This window comes from Vipera ursinii, assembly GCF_947247035.1.
Source record: "Vipera ursinii genome assembly, chromosome: 14".
Classification (NCBI taxonomy): domain Eukaryota; kingdom Metazoa; phylum Chordata; class Lepidosauria; order Squamata; family Viperidae; genus Vipera; species Vipera ursinii.
This window is the reverse complement of record NC_139527.1, coordinates 11,869,118-11,883,189: the sequence shown is the minus strand read 5'-3', so window position 1 is coordinate 11,883,189 and position 14,072 is coordinate 11,869,118. Positions and strand designations below refer to the sequence as shown.

The window sequence follows — 14,072 nt, the reverse complement described above, 5'->3', positions numbered from 1 at the left end:
GATGAACCAGAAGCTTTAGCAGTCTCAAAAACATCCAGAGATGACCTATTTTTGAGCTCTGTTTTCTTTATTCTTACCCATTTTTGTCATTTCTGCCATTTTTATTTGTTTTTGTTGTTGCTTCCTTGGTTTTAAATGCTTCTAGCATTTATTTGTATTCTGCCCAGTCATTGGGATTTGAACTGGTTCCTTTCTGGAATAATACTGTAACGTATATAACTAGATGTGGATAAATGTTCTAATCACATTCCAAAAATGTGTCTATTTTTGTGGAACTTTGGTTATATTGGTTGTGGGAAATAGCCAAGTAAATTACACCAGGAGACTGGAAAGGTGCTATACCTCAATGCTTCAAGGACTGAATTCAGGAATTGTGCAACTCCTTTAATTTTTGAAAATTATTTTTTGTTTATTCTTTTTGGAGGTTTTTTGTTAAAAGAACTTAAATATTAGATTACTCACTGGATGGCTGTATATAACCTTTCTTAGCAATGTTTCCCTTTGTTGTTCATTCTTATTGTTTTTGTTGTGCTGTAAGTTGTATTTTTAAAAACCGCTACAGAATACGTATCTATTTTAAAACAGATGCCCATTAGTGATGACCTTATTTGGGAAGGCATTTGTCCCACTGGAGCTGCCGTCCCCTTTTCTTCTGTAACTCCTACACAGACCGACTCATCCCAGTAAACCCTTTGGGACCAAGTAGGGTTGTGCAGACTGCATGCAAGCAATAGGGAATCGCAAGACACACAAATTAAAGGCAGGACGTAAGAAAACAAAACAAAATACATCTAGTAAAATAATGCTTGATTTATCATCAAATCACCCCGTGGGATTAAGAGTCTGAAGTGAAGTTCCTGTATTAATGTTTCACTAATTTTATGCAGCTCCTTAAAAGAAAGATCACCTTGTGAGGCGCTGTCGAAGGACTTGATGAGTGTTTTGACCGTGGGGGTGGGTTCCGAAGATGTGGAGGCCCTCCTGCTCAACCCCATGCCTTGCCGCAGAGCTGCCAAGTCTCTTTCCACAGCGTTCATGTAGTTGTAAACGCGGCCACGTTCCTCTTCTTGCCTACGTGTCAGAGGAGACCCAACAAGATGCACTTTCAAAGGTCTGGCTGAGCAGCCTCCGTGATCCTGGGCACAGCAGCCTGACCGGAGAGCAGACAGCGTGTCTGGAGGATGCAGGGACCAGTTCATTGCCTCATCTTTTCAACGGCTAAACATCTTAAGGGAAATAACAAGCACAGCCCCTTTTACAACATGAAATATATGGAAGTAAGACAAAATGGGAGCCTTTTGGAATGAAGAAGCATTTTTTTCATGTTTCATGTCAAGGCATCTTCCATGTGGTGTTCTCTAAATGTGCTCAAGAAAGAAAGAGAGCGCTGTAGCTAAAGGAAAAAGAGTGTGTTTTATATTTAATACATGAGTAAATGGGGGAGGGGGAATCAGGCACTGCTCAGTCAGACGCTCTTAAGAGGTGAAAAAATGGGGATAAAGGGCATAAGAGGGAAGGGACATCACATTCATATATACTTTTGCCATCACTATCTCAATGAACATTTCTTAAAACTATTAACAGATTGTTGTGCAATACCAATTTTCAAAGCAAATTTTGAAAGGGACACAAATATAAAGTAAATAAATCAATTCCAAAATATTTCTAACACAGAACTTTATATAAAGTTCATGCACAGGTCCTAAGCATTCATTATTTTAAAAAAATTAGGTGGTTAGAAAAATCTAGCTAACCAGCCATTAACATTCTAGAGATGTTTTGTGACAAATATTTAGCAACTGACTGCCAATTTTCCACAGCAAATGGGGAGTTTCTGTTCTGACTCCCAGGAGGTGGTTCTGACTGTGGTAGCCTCCACGTACGGGTGACTCCTTAGCCTGGCTTCAACATCCCCACCAGCACTCACTCGCTAAGTAACAGAGGCAGCGAGCAGAAGTTTTAGAAACTCAGGCTCTGTTAAAAGAGAATTTTCCTTCAGACAGTTTTTCAAAACAAAACAGACAGGACGCTCTGTCAGAAGAATCAAAATGAAATTAAGGAGAGAAGATCTTGTGGGAACTGCAATTGGCTTTTAATGCCTTAGAGGAAGAGCCTTATCTTTCTCTTGATAATGTCGGCTATTCTCTCTTCCTTGTCCCCAGTGGCAGCTCTGATGTAAACTGGCCCTTTCCAGTCTACTCAAGTTCAGTAATTCTGAGAAAATCAATGTTTGGGCTGACCTTTTTTTTCTGACAGCATCAAGTTTGCTTTAGTCCAGGCTTCTGGCACGTCACATACCAGCGGTGCACATAACTTTGCAGCACTGCATTTATTTATTTATTTATTTATTTAATTTTGATTACATTTATATCCCGCCCTTTTCCGAAGACTCAGGGCGGCTTACAAGCTTAGCAGTAGCCTTCATTCTATGTATATGCCTGCTTATTAGGGCTTTCACACACACCCCAAGCGGCATTATTACAAAGTCAGCTTATTGCCCCCAACAATCTGGGTCCCCATTTTACTTACCTCGGAAGGATGGAAGGCTGAGTCAACCTTGAGCCTGGTGGGATGCGAACCTGCACTAATTGCAGGCAGCTGGTGTTACTTAAGGAGGCATTAGCCCACTGCTCCACCAAGGCTCATACTCTGTGCCCCTAGACACGTCACAAGCACTGCGACCAGCTCTTCCTACGCTCTCCCATTAAAGATTTCAAGGCACTCTTTTAACTATGTGTTAATTATTATGATTGCTACTCTCATTTTCCATTTCAGTTCTGTATGATCCTAAATAGCCACAATTTGAGTCCACAGAAACTGCAACTGGTTTTTTTCCCCCCGAGGAAGAAATTAACATTAGAAAAATCTGTAAACGAAGAAAACACTGAGAATTTAGGTGACACTAATTCATTCACTCTGGTAAAGAACCTGAATGTATCCAAAGTCCGAGCCCCACGTATCCTGTGAGTGTGTGTGTGTGTGTGTGTGTGTGTGTGTGAGAGAGAGAGAGAGAGAGAGAGAGAGAGAGGGAGGGAGGGAGGGAGGGAGAGAGAGGGAGAGAGAGGGAGAGAGAGAGAGAGAGAGAGAGAGAGAGAGAGAAGGCCAGCCCCACCCAGCCCCAGAGTGAAGGGATGGACCACTCAAGGGGTGGAGACAAGTCGGGGGAAGAGGGAGGGGGTCGAAGCAACCCCCCTTTCTCAGCTGGGGTTCCTTTCCCTTCTTTCAGGCTCCAAGAGGGTGGTGGGGGCATGAACAGCCACAGGGCCAGTCCAAATGCCAGGAGGAAACGGGGGCAGGACCCCAAGATCAGCCCCGCCATTTCATTGCATCTTCTTAGAAAAGATGAGAGGGGAAAAATGCTCAGTGACTGGAGAGAACTACAGGTGGTCCTCAACTTACAACCATTCTTTTAGTGACTGTTCCAAAGTTACAACGGCACTGCAATGGTGACATGGGACCATTCCTCATATTCATGACTGCTGCACCATCCCCACGGCCACATGACGAAAGTTCAGCTGTACTTAATGATGGCTGCAGGATCCCATTTGGCTTCCGACAAGCAAAATCAATGGGAGAAGCCAGATTCGCTTAATGACATGTGATTCACTTAACAACTGCAGTGATTCACTTAAGATGGCAAAAATAATAATAATGTAAAATCGGATGCAAGTCATTTAACAAGCACCTTGCTTGGCTACGGAAATTCTGGTCCAACTCTGGTTGTAAATTGAGGATTACCTATATAGGGAGTCTGCAATTTACGAGAGTGATTAAGCCTGGAAGTCGTGTTGGTTGTTAAGCAGGTGACTATGCGACTTAGCCTGATTTTACCGCCTTTTTTATGGCACTTATTAAGCAGATTCGTTGTCCAGAATGTGTGACCACCGGGGGTGTGTGGCTGTTGGAACTTTAAGCGATCACTGAGCAGTCAGTTGTAAGTCGAGGACAATCCGCAGTGGGGGGAAAAAGGATTTTTTTTTAATTCCATTTATATCCCACCCTTCTCCGAAGACTCAGGGCGGCTTACAAGCTTAGCAGTAGCCTTCATTCTATGTATATGCCTGCTTGTTAGGGCTTTCAGTCCCCCCCCAAGCGCCATTATTACAAAGTCAGCTTATTGCCCCCAACAATCCGGGTCCTCATTTTACCTACCTGGGAAGGATGGGAGGCTGAGTCAACCTAAATTTTAATAAATTTACCATTTTTATAAACCTCTAACAGACGAGCAAAAAAAACCTGTAAGTTATTTGATATTCTCTCATGTTCAGCAATTGCGTGCGGTGCAGCTTTCAGAAATGTACTACCATAAATAAATTATATAAACTCATAAATAAATAAATAAATAAAATGATAATGATAACTAAGTTTCATTAACATACTTGCGTGATTTTATTTCCTCCAGCTCTTTGGTGAGCTTTTCGTTCTTTTCTTGAGCTTCGTGCAGCCTGCGCTTTAAGTCTCCAATTTCTTCCTGGGCTTCAGATTTTATGTCATTCGCAATGACCACAGCAGTCTGCAAGTCTGCTTGAAACTGGCGCCACTCTGCAGACTCTTCCTGAAAAGAAGCAGGGATCAAGCAGCAGGTTCCCAGGGAGGGCACCGACAGGCATGCAATCCAACCGGAAGAGGAAGAGGCATCTTTTCAGAGTGTGCGCTCGGCTGGGGTGGCGTGTGGGGTGGGGGAATGAAACCCCAAACGGCTGCTGACAGCCTTCTTGGGAAGGCCTGGCAGGGTGGCACCCTCTCACGACAATCCCCTGCCCTCTCCAGCAACTCTTTTGCCACCTTCTTGGGGTTTGCAATCCACACTTTGAGCAACACTGGAGTGAAGGAATGCACAATTAGGCTGAATGAATTTAAAATCCTATACTTCCAATCTGATCCTAAGTAGCCCTGGGGAGGGCTGTCGTAACTTCAAACAGTCAGAAAGTCAGATACCTTGAAGAACTCTAGGATGAGAATTTGATTGGTAAACACTCTGAAAACAAGATGTCAATTTTTTTAAAAAAAGAAATAGCAAAAAATGAGGTCAAAAATAGGGTACTCCAGATGAATCTTATTTTTTGATCTGGAAGTTTCTTAGTAGCATAAATGCAACAGATAAAGTGTGCTTGATTATAGCAAACTATTTGACAAAACATCTCATGCCATGTAAATCAGCAAGTGTGGGCTGAATGGCAAGAAAATTAGGTGGCTCTGAAGCTGGCTCAAAAGTCAGCCAACATGCCCTTCTCAATGTTCTTATCAAATTGGAGGGAACAGGTGATACAAAATTCAGCCCAGGGGCCCTTCAGTATTTATATTAGCAACGTGAATGAAAATGTGGAAAGGCGGCTTAGTAAGCCTGCAACGAAGCAAAATTCAATGCATAGATAGCACAGATCCCGGAAAACAGAAACAATTTTCAAAAAGACCACGACAGCTTAGAGAAACGGGCTGAAAATATCACTACGGAATTTAATAGAAACAAGGTGAAGTTGAAATGAAAGACAGAGTTCAAAGGTAAGGGATCCTTCATTTAACAGTAGCATTGTGACAAGATCTTGTGACAGTAGTTGATCAGTTACTGAATATGACCCAGCATAGGCTGTGGCAGCAAAACACCCAAAGCAGGGGTGGTTCCCATTCCAATGTGCATTCTGTGTTGGTCTGATCACCCTTTCGGCAGGAGCCGTTTGAGAGCAGAATGGAGGAGCATGAGAGACGACAGTTTCCCTTCACTGAATGTGCTCCAGTGGGATCTCAGCAGGCATCCAGCATCCCTCAGCTCTGGATTCCTACCCAAAGGAGGGATCCAATGACTGAAGCAGTTCCTTATGAATCTACGAATAAAGAACTGCAGAAGAGACATGCATCCTTTCAAACCATTACGGAAAAGAACAAGAAGGTAATTGGATTAAATAAGGAGCCACTTTGGTCTAGTGGTTAAGCCAACAGGCCAGGAAATGGGAGACGGTTTCAATTTCCACCTTATGCATGAAAGCTGGCTGGGTGATTTTGGACCAGTTCCCGCCCCCCCCCCTCCAGCCATGATGACTTACCCTCAGCCGCCTGTGCAGGGTCTTGATCTCTCTTTCCATGTCATGTTTTTGATCCTGAAGCTTCTTAACTGTGTCTAGCAAATAAAAAAGTAGCACAGGATTTAACGATAAACCTGAACATATTTCCTGCATTTATATTTTTAATGTGACTAACAACCAAAGTTCTCTGGATAGACTGCAAAACTGTTATACAAAATAAGTACCCCTCATGTATAAAAATAATAAAGATGTCTTGGGAGAGGTAAGTATATTACTATGGTATCCTAACCACCTCAGATTGCGTGCTCTATGGCAAAAGCAGTAGCCTACACGTAAGACCACCGTCTCTCTTGGGATTCAACTCACAACCCTAATTTTATGCAAACATGTAAGCGCACTGCTGAATTTTAACATAAGTTCCTTAGGACAAAATATGTTTGTTTCAGATTAACTTTTCAAGTAGTGCAGTTTTGCTCAAAAGCTGCTATTAAGACAGGTTAGCCACCGTCTTTCAGAGTTTGGCTTTCCTGCTTACGATACCAGCTTTCAAAATCTAAGACTGCCATCTAGTGAAAAGTTCAAGGAGAAAGCGAAGGCCCAATGTGGAACACCTTTCTATATGTACCTTCCTTTTTAATTAAAGTTTGTAAAATTATTTCCTTTACATCTTTATCTCTCAGGTATACAAGACCGTGTAGATACCGTAACCAGCTTAGACATAGAAGGTTAGATTTTCAACTTCCATCTTTTAGATATTATTCCACCTGGTTTAAAACAAATGATTACAAATTTATTTCTTTGTCTCATTGTCTACAACACTTCTAGATTTGTGAGACAAATTTGGTAGAAACCAACAGAAACAGCCAAGGAAGAAATGACCCACAAAAGAGTGGCAGGGTAAGCAGGGCGTCTAAACAAGCCAGGCAGCCCTGTTGACCCCTGCACGGATGGGAAAGCCAGTTCAGCCACACAGAAAACCAACCTTTACATTTTCCAGACAAGGTTGTTTTCCAGCATAGCATTAACGGGGAAAGACATGCTGCTAATTTTCTCAACCACTTACTCTAATGAAAGTAGAACACTCCCCCTTTTTATAAAACATCCTCCCATTTAACGCTACCTCTGGTTCAGAAAAGGGAACTGAATTGTATATACGGGGTTCTTTAATCTCTACCTACTTTCAAAATTTATTATTCAATGTAATGGAAACATTACATTTCACTGAAAAGCTATAAAATTGTGAACCTGCATCCTCCTTCGAAGCTTTAAGATGCGCTTTTCTACTTATATGCAGTTTTTTCTTTCTGAACACAAATTTTAGAAAAAAATATTTCTTATGAATTCCAGGGTTTCCAGAGACTGGCAATGTTTGAGAAAGGTGTAATGGCTAATACTCCTAAATTATTTTAAGAGGCAATTTTCCCTAACACTCGTTTAAGTAAAGTTGATCTTTAATTTTATGCGTGGGGAGGATAAGACTCCAAAATTTATGTAATAGTTTTTTAAAGACCTCTCAAAACTTAACTAATGGGTAAAATATAACAAACATGATAAACTATAAAAGCAAAAATAATCATAAATTGTAAGAATAAAAGGAATAACAAATCAAATAATGTACCTTCATTAATGACTTAAATGAGGGAGTAGAAGGGGAACATCAAATTGGCAAATGACACCAAACTGGCAGGAGTAGCCAATACCCCAGAAGACAAAGTCAGGATCCAAAAAGATCTTGACAAAATTGAACAATGGGCCCTGTCCAACAAAATGTGTTTAAATGTGGAGAAAAGCAAAATTTTACATTTAGGCAGGAAAAATCAAAGGCACAAGCATAGAATGGGCGAGACCTGTTTCAAAAACAGCAATTGTGAGAGGGACCTTGGAGTCCTAGTGGACGATCACTTGACCATGAGCCAGCAGAGTGCAGCAGCAGCAAAAAAACCTATCCTGAGTTGTATAAACAGAGGCATAGAATCAAGATCACACGAAGTATTAGTACCGCTTTATAAAACCCTAGTAAGATCACACCTGGAATACTGCAGCCAATTTGGTCACCATATTAAAAAAAAGATGTTGAGAGTTTGGAAAAAATTCAGAGAAGAGCAACTAAGATGATTAAAAACCTGGAGACTAAAACATAGGGAGAACGGCTGCAGGACTTGGGTTTGGCTAGTAGTCTAAAGAAAAGAAGAAACAGGGGAGACAGTGTTCCAGTATTTTAGGGGCTGCCACAAAGAGGAGGGGGTCAAATTATTCTCCAAGGTACCTGAGGGAAGGACGAGAAACAGTGGTTGGAAACTGATCAAATAGAGAAGTAACCTGGAATTATGGAGAAAGTTCCTAACAGTGAGGACAATTAACCAGTGGAACAGCTTGCCTTCAGAAATCGGGAGCTCTCCATCACTGGAGTTTTTAAGAAGAGGCTAAACAGGTTCTCCAGCTTGAGTGGGGGGCTGGACTAGAAGACCTCCAAGATTCTATTCTATTCTGTTCTGTTCTGTTGTTCTGTGCTATTCTATTCCTATTCCTATTCCATCCCTATTTCTACCCAAGATGGATACCACTAAATCTATAAGCTGAAGGCCCAGTGAAATGAAACCATCTTTCAAGCCTTCTAAAAATGGGGGAGGCAGTTCTAAATTTGGAGTGGAGGGACATGAGAGAGAAGACCTGTTATCTCACAAGCCTCCCCAAGATCTTCTCACTGCGTGGGCAGACACAGCCCTGGCAAGGGGGCGCCTGATCCTGTTGGAGAAGACACGATGCTTCTTGTTACCTTCCCAGGGACTTGAGAAACAAGCAACCTTCAGCCCAGCCTCAAATGGCCTGGAGGGTGAAGGAACGTCGAGAAAGCCAGGAGAAGATACTAGGCTGTGGGCAGAGCCCTGGGAACCGAGACGGTTGAATAGTAGCCTTCTAGAAAGCAGCTGCTGTTCTCCATGACTTCCTTGTTCTGCCTTAGCTACCTCAGTAAACATCTCACCTGCTGATGCTATATGCAATCCCACGCCTATTCTAACTTGCATGACCCTGTAGAGGTAAGTTGCACCCTGCCCTACTTAAGGTAGGTTTGCTGACTCCAGTTTGGAAAACAAACCATCTGGGTATCAATGAAATAAAAACATCTCTCACAACAGAAACTAGTGCTCTGCTACGCAAGGCTGTCTGGATCCTTAGGGCTTTTGGAAGCTTCCTGGTAATCGGGACAGCGACATCTGGAGAGAGCTTACCCTGCAGCAGACGGACTTTCCCACCAGGAGTATCCCCTCGGTGTTCAGATCTCTCAGCTCTCTGGAGTAGGGAAGGTCAAGAAGCAACAACTGACAGGAACGTCCTTCATTTCTCTAGGGGATTTGGTAGTCTAGGCATTCACACTTGGCCTGCCCTGCGTCTGCCGCCGTATCTTCCCCAGCCCACCATGGTTTCAATTCAGGCCCCATCCAACCTGTAATGGGACGTGGAACAGAACCATGGGAGACGAGAGGAAGACCTGCAGCCCTGATAAGAGGCAGCTCGGTCTACAGATGGGGGGAAAGCAGGGGAAGCCTTTCGGAAGGGACCCTCCTTACTTTCCCAGAGACTAAAAAGATGAGAACTTTCAGTCTTAACGTAATCTTACCATAAAGCAGGATTAGTTCGCCTGGGTGTGTTTCTTGTTTGGACTCCCACGCAAGGCTGACACAACGCAGGGAGAACCAGAGCCGCCCTCTTATTTTCATACACCGCACTCACTCTACCAGTATTAGCCACCCTGACTCGTTATTTCTCCAGAGTAGGCTGGTTAATTACATGCACAGTATGCATTCCTTCCAACCATTCGCCTTGCCTTGCCTTGCCTTGCCTGCCTATCAAACTAAAGGTTCTCCCCAATCTTCCTCAAACATCTCAGGCTGGGAAGGGCTCATCGACCCTACCAGATCTCCCCTCCGGGCCCCTTCCTTTTCCTCGGCACTGCCTGGGAAGCACAACACGGAAGAAGCATCTTGCGTATTCTTCCCAGCCAAGCAAAGACTACGTACCCCTCTCCAATCCCTGATCAGCACTCCGTAGTCTTCTTATCCAGACTCTGCCTCTCCGTTTCATCTCAGGCCAGACCCCGCAAGCTCAAAGCTGCAATCTCTCTCCATTCCACTTTTGTAACACTCAGGAGAACAATGCCCGACTTTCCCTAAGAACGCTTGCTGGCAGTGCTGCCTCTGCCGCTCACGGGCACCAGGCCGCCCTTCGACTAATCGCCTGGAGCCCAGTTGGCCTCCCGATGCCTCAGTGAGCACAGAGGGTCCAAAGAGGTCCTTTGCTGTCCAAATGGCTTTTCTGAAATGCCTGGCCTCTCTTCCACACCATCTTCCTTCACCCTCATACTCTTCTACTTCCCTAGCCCTAACTGTCACCATTTTGACTCATGTCAAATGTCCTGATTTCAGTCTTCACTTCCCATAAAAGTAAAGGTTCCCCTGCACATGCGTGCTAGTCGTTTCCAACTCTGGGGGCTCATCTCAGTTTCAAAGCCGAAGAGCCAGCGCTTGTCCGAGGACGTCTCCGTGGTCATGTGGCCGGTATATGACTAGACGCCAAAGGGGCATGGAACGCTGTTACCTTCCCACCGTAGTGGTCCCTATTTTTCTACTTGCATTTTTACATGCTTTCAAACTGCTAGGTTGGCAGAAGCTGGGATGAGTAACAGGCGCTCACTCTGTTACGCGGCACTCGGGATTCGACCCGCCAAACTGCCGACCTTCTGATCGACAAGCTCAGCATCCCAACCCACTGAGCCACCATGTCCCTTCACTTCCCATATCCCCTCCCTTATAATCAATTTCATCCAAAATTACCTGCATTCCATACCCCGCTCCAAGTAAATTCCAAATCTTTAATCTTTACACTAAAACTCTCACGACAACACTTTATACAATGCCATACTAAAATAATTGGGGCCCGTGTTGGTAAAACTTTAATCCACTTAAAATTGGCTTTCAAATCTGTTCCCTTACTCTTATTTTAATATTTCAAAAAGAGAAGCATAATTTTACCTCTATTCAAAGTGCAGGTTAATAATCCCCATATTTATAAAATTTTGGTTTTATAAACATCTTTGCCATCTCTATTTTATTTGCATCTATGATATTTGAAAGCCAATATGTGTGGATAATTTTGCACGATCCAATCTGCAGAATGGATCGTGCATTTCTTTATTTAAAAGATCTAAATGGCCACCTATCTTGTAAAACACAATTCTGGCTCGGCTCACAACAATAAAAGCAAGCCAAAAGAAATCTGGGCTCCTGGCCCACCACCTCCAATCCATCCATTCATATGACCCTCAAGCTCCATCCTTCCTCTATTCCAGGGCTGGAAGAAAAGCTAGCTCTTCAAGGCTTAAAGTGGGGGGGGCCCTGCCAGAACCTGGGAAAGGGGGGGGGCACGATTTAAGTGTCACAGTGCTGGTATAGTACGAACTTGTCATACTACCTTCCCAGAACCAGAACTCAAAACTATCACCTATGTTTTTTTTAAAAAACAAAAATCTGGAGAACTGGTGAGATGCCAGCAGATTACAGAAGAGTAAGCATATGAGCTATGCCGTGCAGGGCCACCCAAGACGGAAACGTCATAGCAGAGAGTTCTGACAAAACGTGATCCACTGGAGAAGGAAATGGCAAACCACTCCAGTATCTTTGCCATGGAAACCCCATGGACAGTACCAAAAGGCAAAATGATATGACGCTGGAAGATGAGCCCCTCAGGTCGGAAGGCGTCCAATATGCTACTGGGGAAGAGCAGAGGGCTAGTACTAGTAGCGCCAGAAAGAATGAAGCGACTGGGTCAAAGCCGAAAGGACGCTCAGCTGTGGATATGTCTGGTGGTGAAAGGAAAGTCCGATGCTGTAAAGATTTTTTCTCCATAGGAACCTGGAATATAAGATCCATGAATCAAGGAAAGCTGGACGTGGTCAAACAAGAGATGACAACACTAAACATCGACATCTTAGGTATCAGCGAACTAAAATGGACAGGAATGGGTGAATTTAATTCAGATGACCATCAGGTATACTACTGCGGGCAAGAATCCCTCAGAAGAAATGGAGTAGCCTTCATAGTCAATAAAAAAGTAGGAAAAGCAATACTGGGATACAATCCTCAAAATGACAGAATGATCTCAGTTCGAATCCAAGGCAAACCATTCAATATCACAGTAGTCCAAGTCTATGCCCCAACCACCGGTGCTGAAGAGGATGAAATTGACCGGTTCTATGAAGCCCTACAGCACCTTAAAGAACTAACACCCAAAAACGATGTCCTTATCATCATGGGGGATTGGAATGTTAAAGTAGGAAGCCAAAAGATAACCGGAATAACAGGCAAGTTTGGCCTTGGAGTACAAAATGAAGCAGGGCACAGGCTGATAGAATTTTGTCAAGAGAATACGATGGTCATAGCAAACACTCTTTTCCAACAACCCAAGAGACGGCTCTACACATGGACATCACAGAAATCAGATTGACTATGTGCTCTGCAGCCAAAGATGGAGAAGCTCTATACAGTCAGTAAAAACAAGACCAGGAGCTGACTGTGGCTTAAACTGAAGAAAGTAGGGAAAAGCACCAGGCCAGTCAGGTATGAATTAAATCATATCCCTGTTGAATATACAGTAGAGGTGACAAATAGATTTAAGGAATTAGATCTGATAGACAGAGTGCCTGAAGAATTATGGACAGAGGTTCGTGACATTGTACAACAGGTAGCAACCAAAACCATCCCAAAGAAAAAGAAATGCAAGAAAGCAAAATGGCTGTCTGAGGAAGCTTTGCAAATAGCTGAGGAAAGGAGGGAAGCGAAAGGCAAGGGAGAAAAACATAGATATGCCCAATTGAATGCAGAATTCCAGAGAATAGCTAGAAGAGATAAGAATGCCTTCTTAAATGAACAATGCCAAGAAATAGAAGAAAACAATAGAATAGGGAGGACCAGAGATCTTTTCAAGAAAATTGGAGAGAGGAAAGGAACGTTTCATGCAAAAATGGGCATGATAAAGGACCAAAATGGCAGGGACCTAAGAGAGGCAGAAGAGATTAAGAAGAGGTGGCAAAATTACACAGAAGAACTATACAAGAATGAACTTAACGTCCCTGATAATCACAATGAGGTGGTCACTGACCTCGAGCCAGACATCCTAGAATGTGAAGTGAAGTGGGCCTTAGAAAAGCTGAGCAACAACAAAGCTAGTGGAGGTGACAGTATTCCAAAGAAAGGCAGTGCCAAAGAATGTTCAAACTATCGCACCATTGCACTCATTTCTCACGCTAGTAAAGTCATGCTTAAAATCCTACAAGCTAGACTTCAGCAGTATGTGGATCAAGAACTACCAGAAGTACAGGCAGGATTTCGAAGAGGCAGAGGAACTAGAGATCAAATTGGCAACATACGCTGGATCATGGAGAAAGCTAGGGAGTTCCAGAAAAACATCTACTTCTGCTTCATTGACTATGCTAAAGCCTTTGATTGTGTGGATCATAACAAATTGTGGCAAGTTCTTAAAGAGATGGGAGTACCAGACCATCTTATTTGTCTCTTGAGAAACCTATATGCGGGTCAAGAAGCAACAGTGAGAACTGGACACGGAACCACTGATTGGTTCAAAATTGGGAAAGGAGTCCAGCAAGGCTGTATACTGTCGCCCTGCCTATTTAACTTATATGCAGAGCACATCATGAGAAAGGCAGGGCTAGATGAATCAAAAGTTGGAATTAAGATTGCCGGAAGAAATATCAACAACCTAAGATACGCAGATGATACCACTCTAATGGCAGAAAGTGAAGAACTAAAGAGCCTCTTGTTGCAGGTGAAGAAGGAGAGTGCAAAACTTGGGTTGAAACTTAACATTAAGAAAACCAAGATCATGGCATCCGGCCCTCTCAATTCCTGGCAAATAGATGGGGAAGAAATGGAAGTAGTGACGGATTTTATTTTCCTGGGCTCCAAGATCACTGCAGATGGGGACTGTAGCCAAGAAATTAAAAGACACTTGCTCCTGGGGAGGAAAGCCATGGCAAAT

General features: G+C 43.3%; 1 protein-coding gene across 2 annotated transcripts in view; it reads right to left on the bottom strand.

Annotated features, from left to right (window-relative positions):
* Positions 1 to 14,072, bottom strand: part of SPECC1L (sperm antigen with calponin homology and coiled-coil domains 1 like) — a 71,485-nt gene that overhangs the window by 32,552 nt on the left and 24,861 nt on the right. Inside the window, exons 6-8 of one of the 2 annotated variants that reach the window (XM_083373851.1) lie at positions 6,042 to 6,115; positions 4,380 to 4,555; positions 908 to 1,071 (exon numbers count right to left, since the gene is read on the bottom strand). In XM_083373851.1, coding sequence (XP_083229977.1) covers positions 908 to 1,071; positions 4,380 to 4,555; positions 6,042 to 6,115 — 414 coding nt within the window. Of the gene's footprint in view, positions 1 to 907; positions 1,072 to 4,379; positions 4,556 to 6,041; positions 6,116 to 14,072 lie in introns of those variants that run through there. The other variant, XM_083373852.1, reaches the window with a different exon arrangement.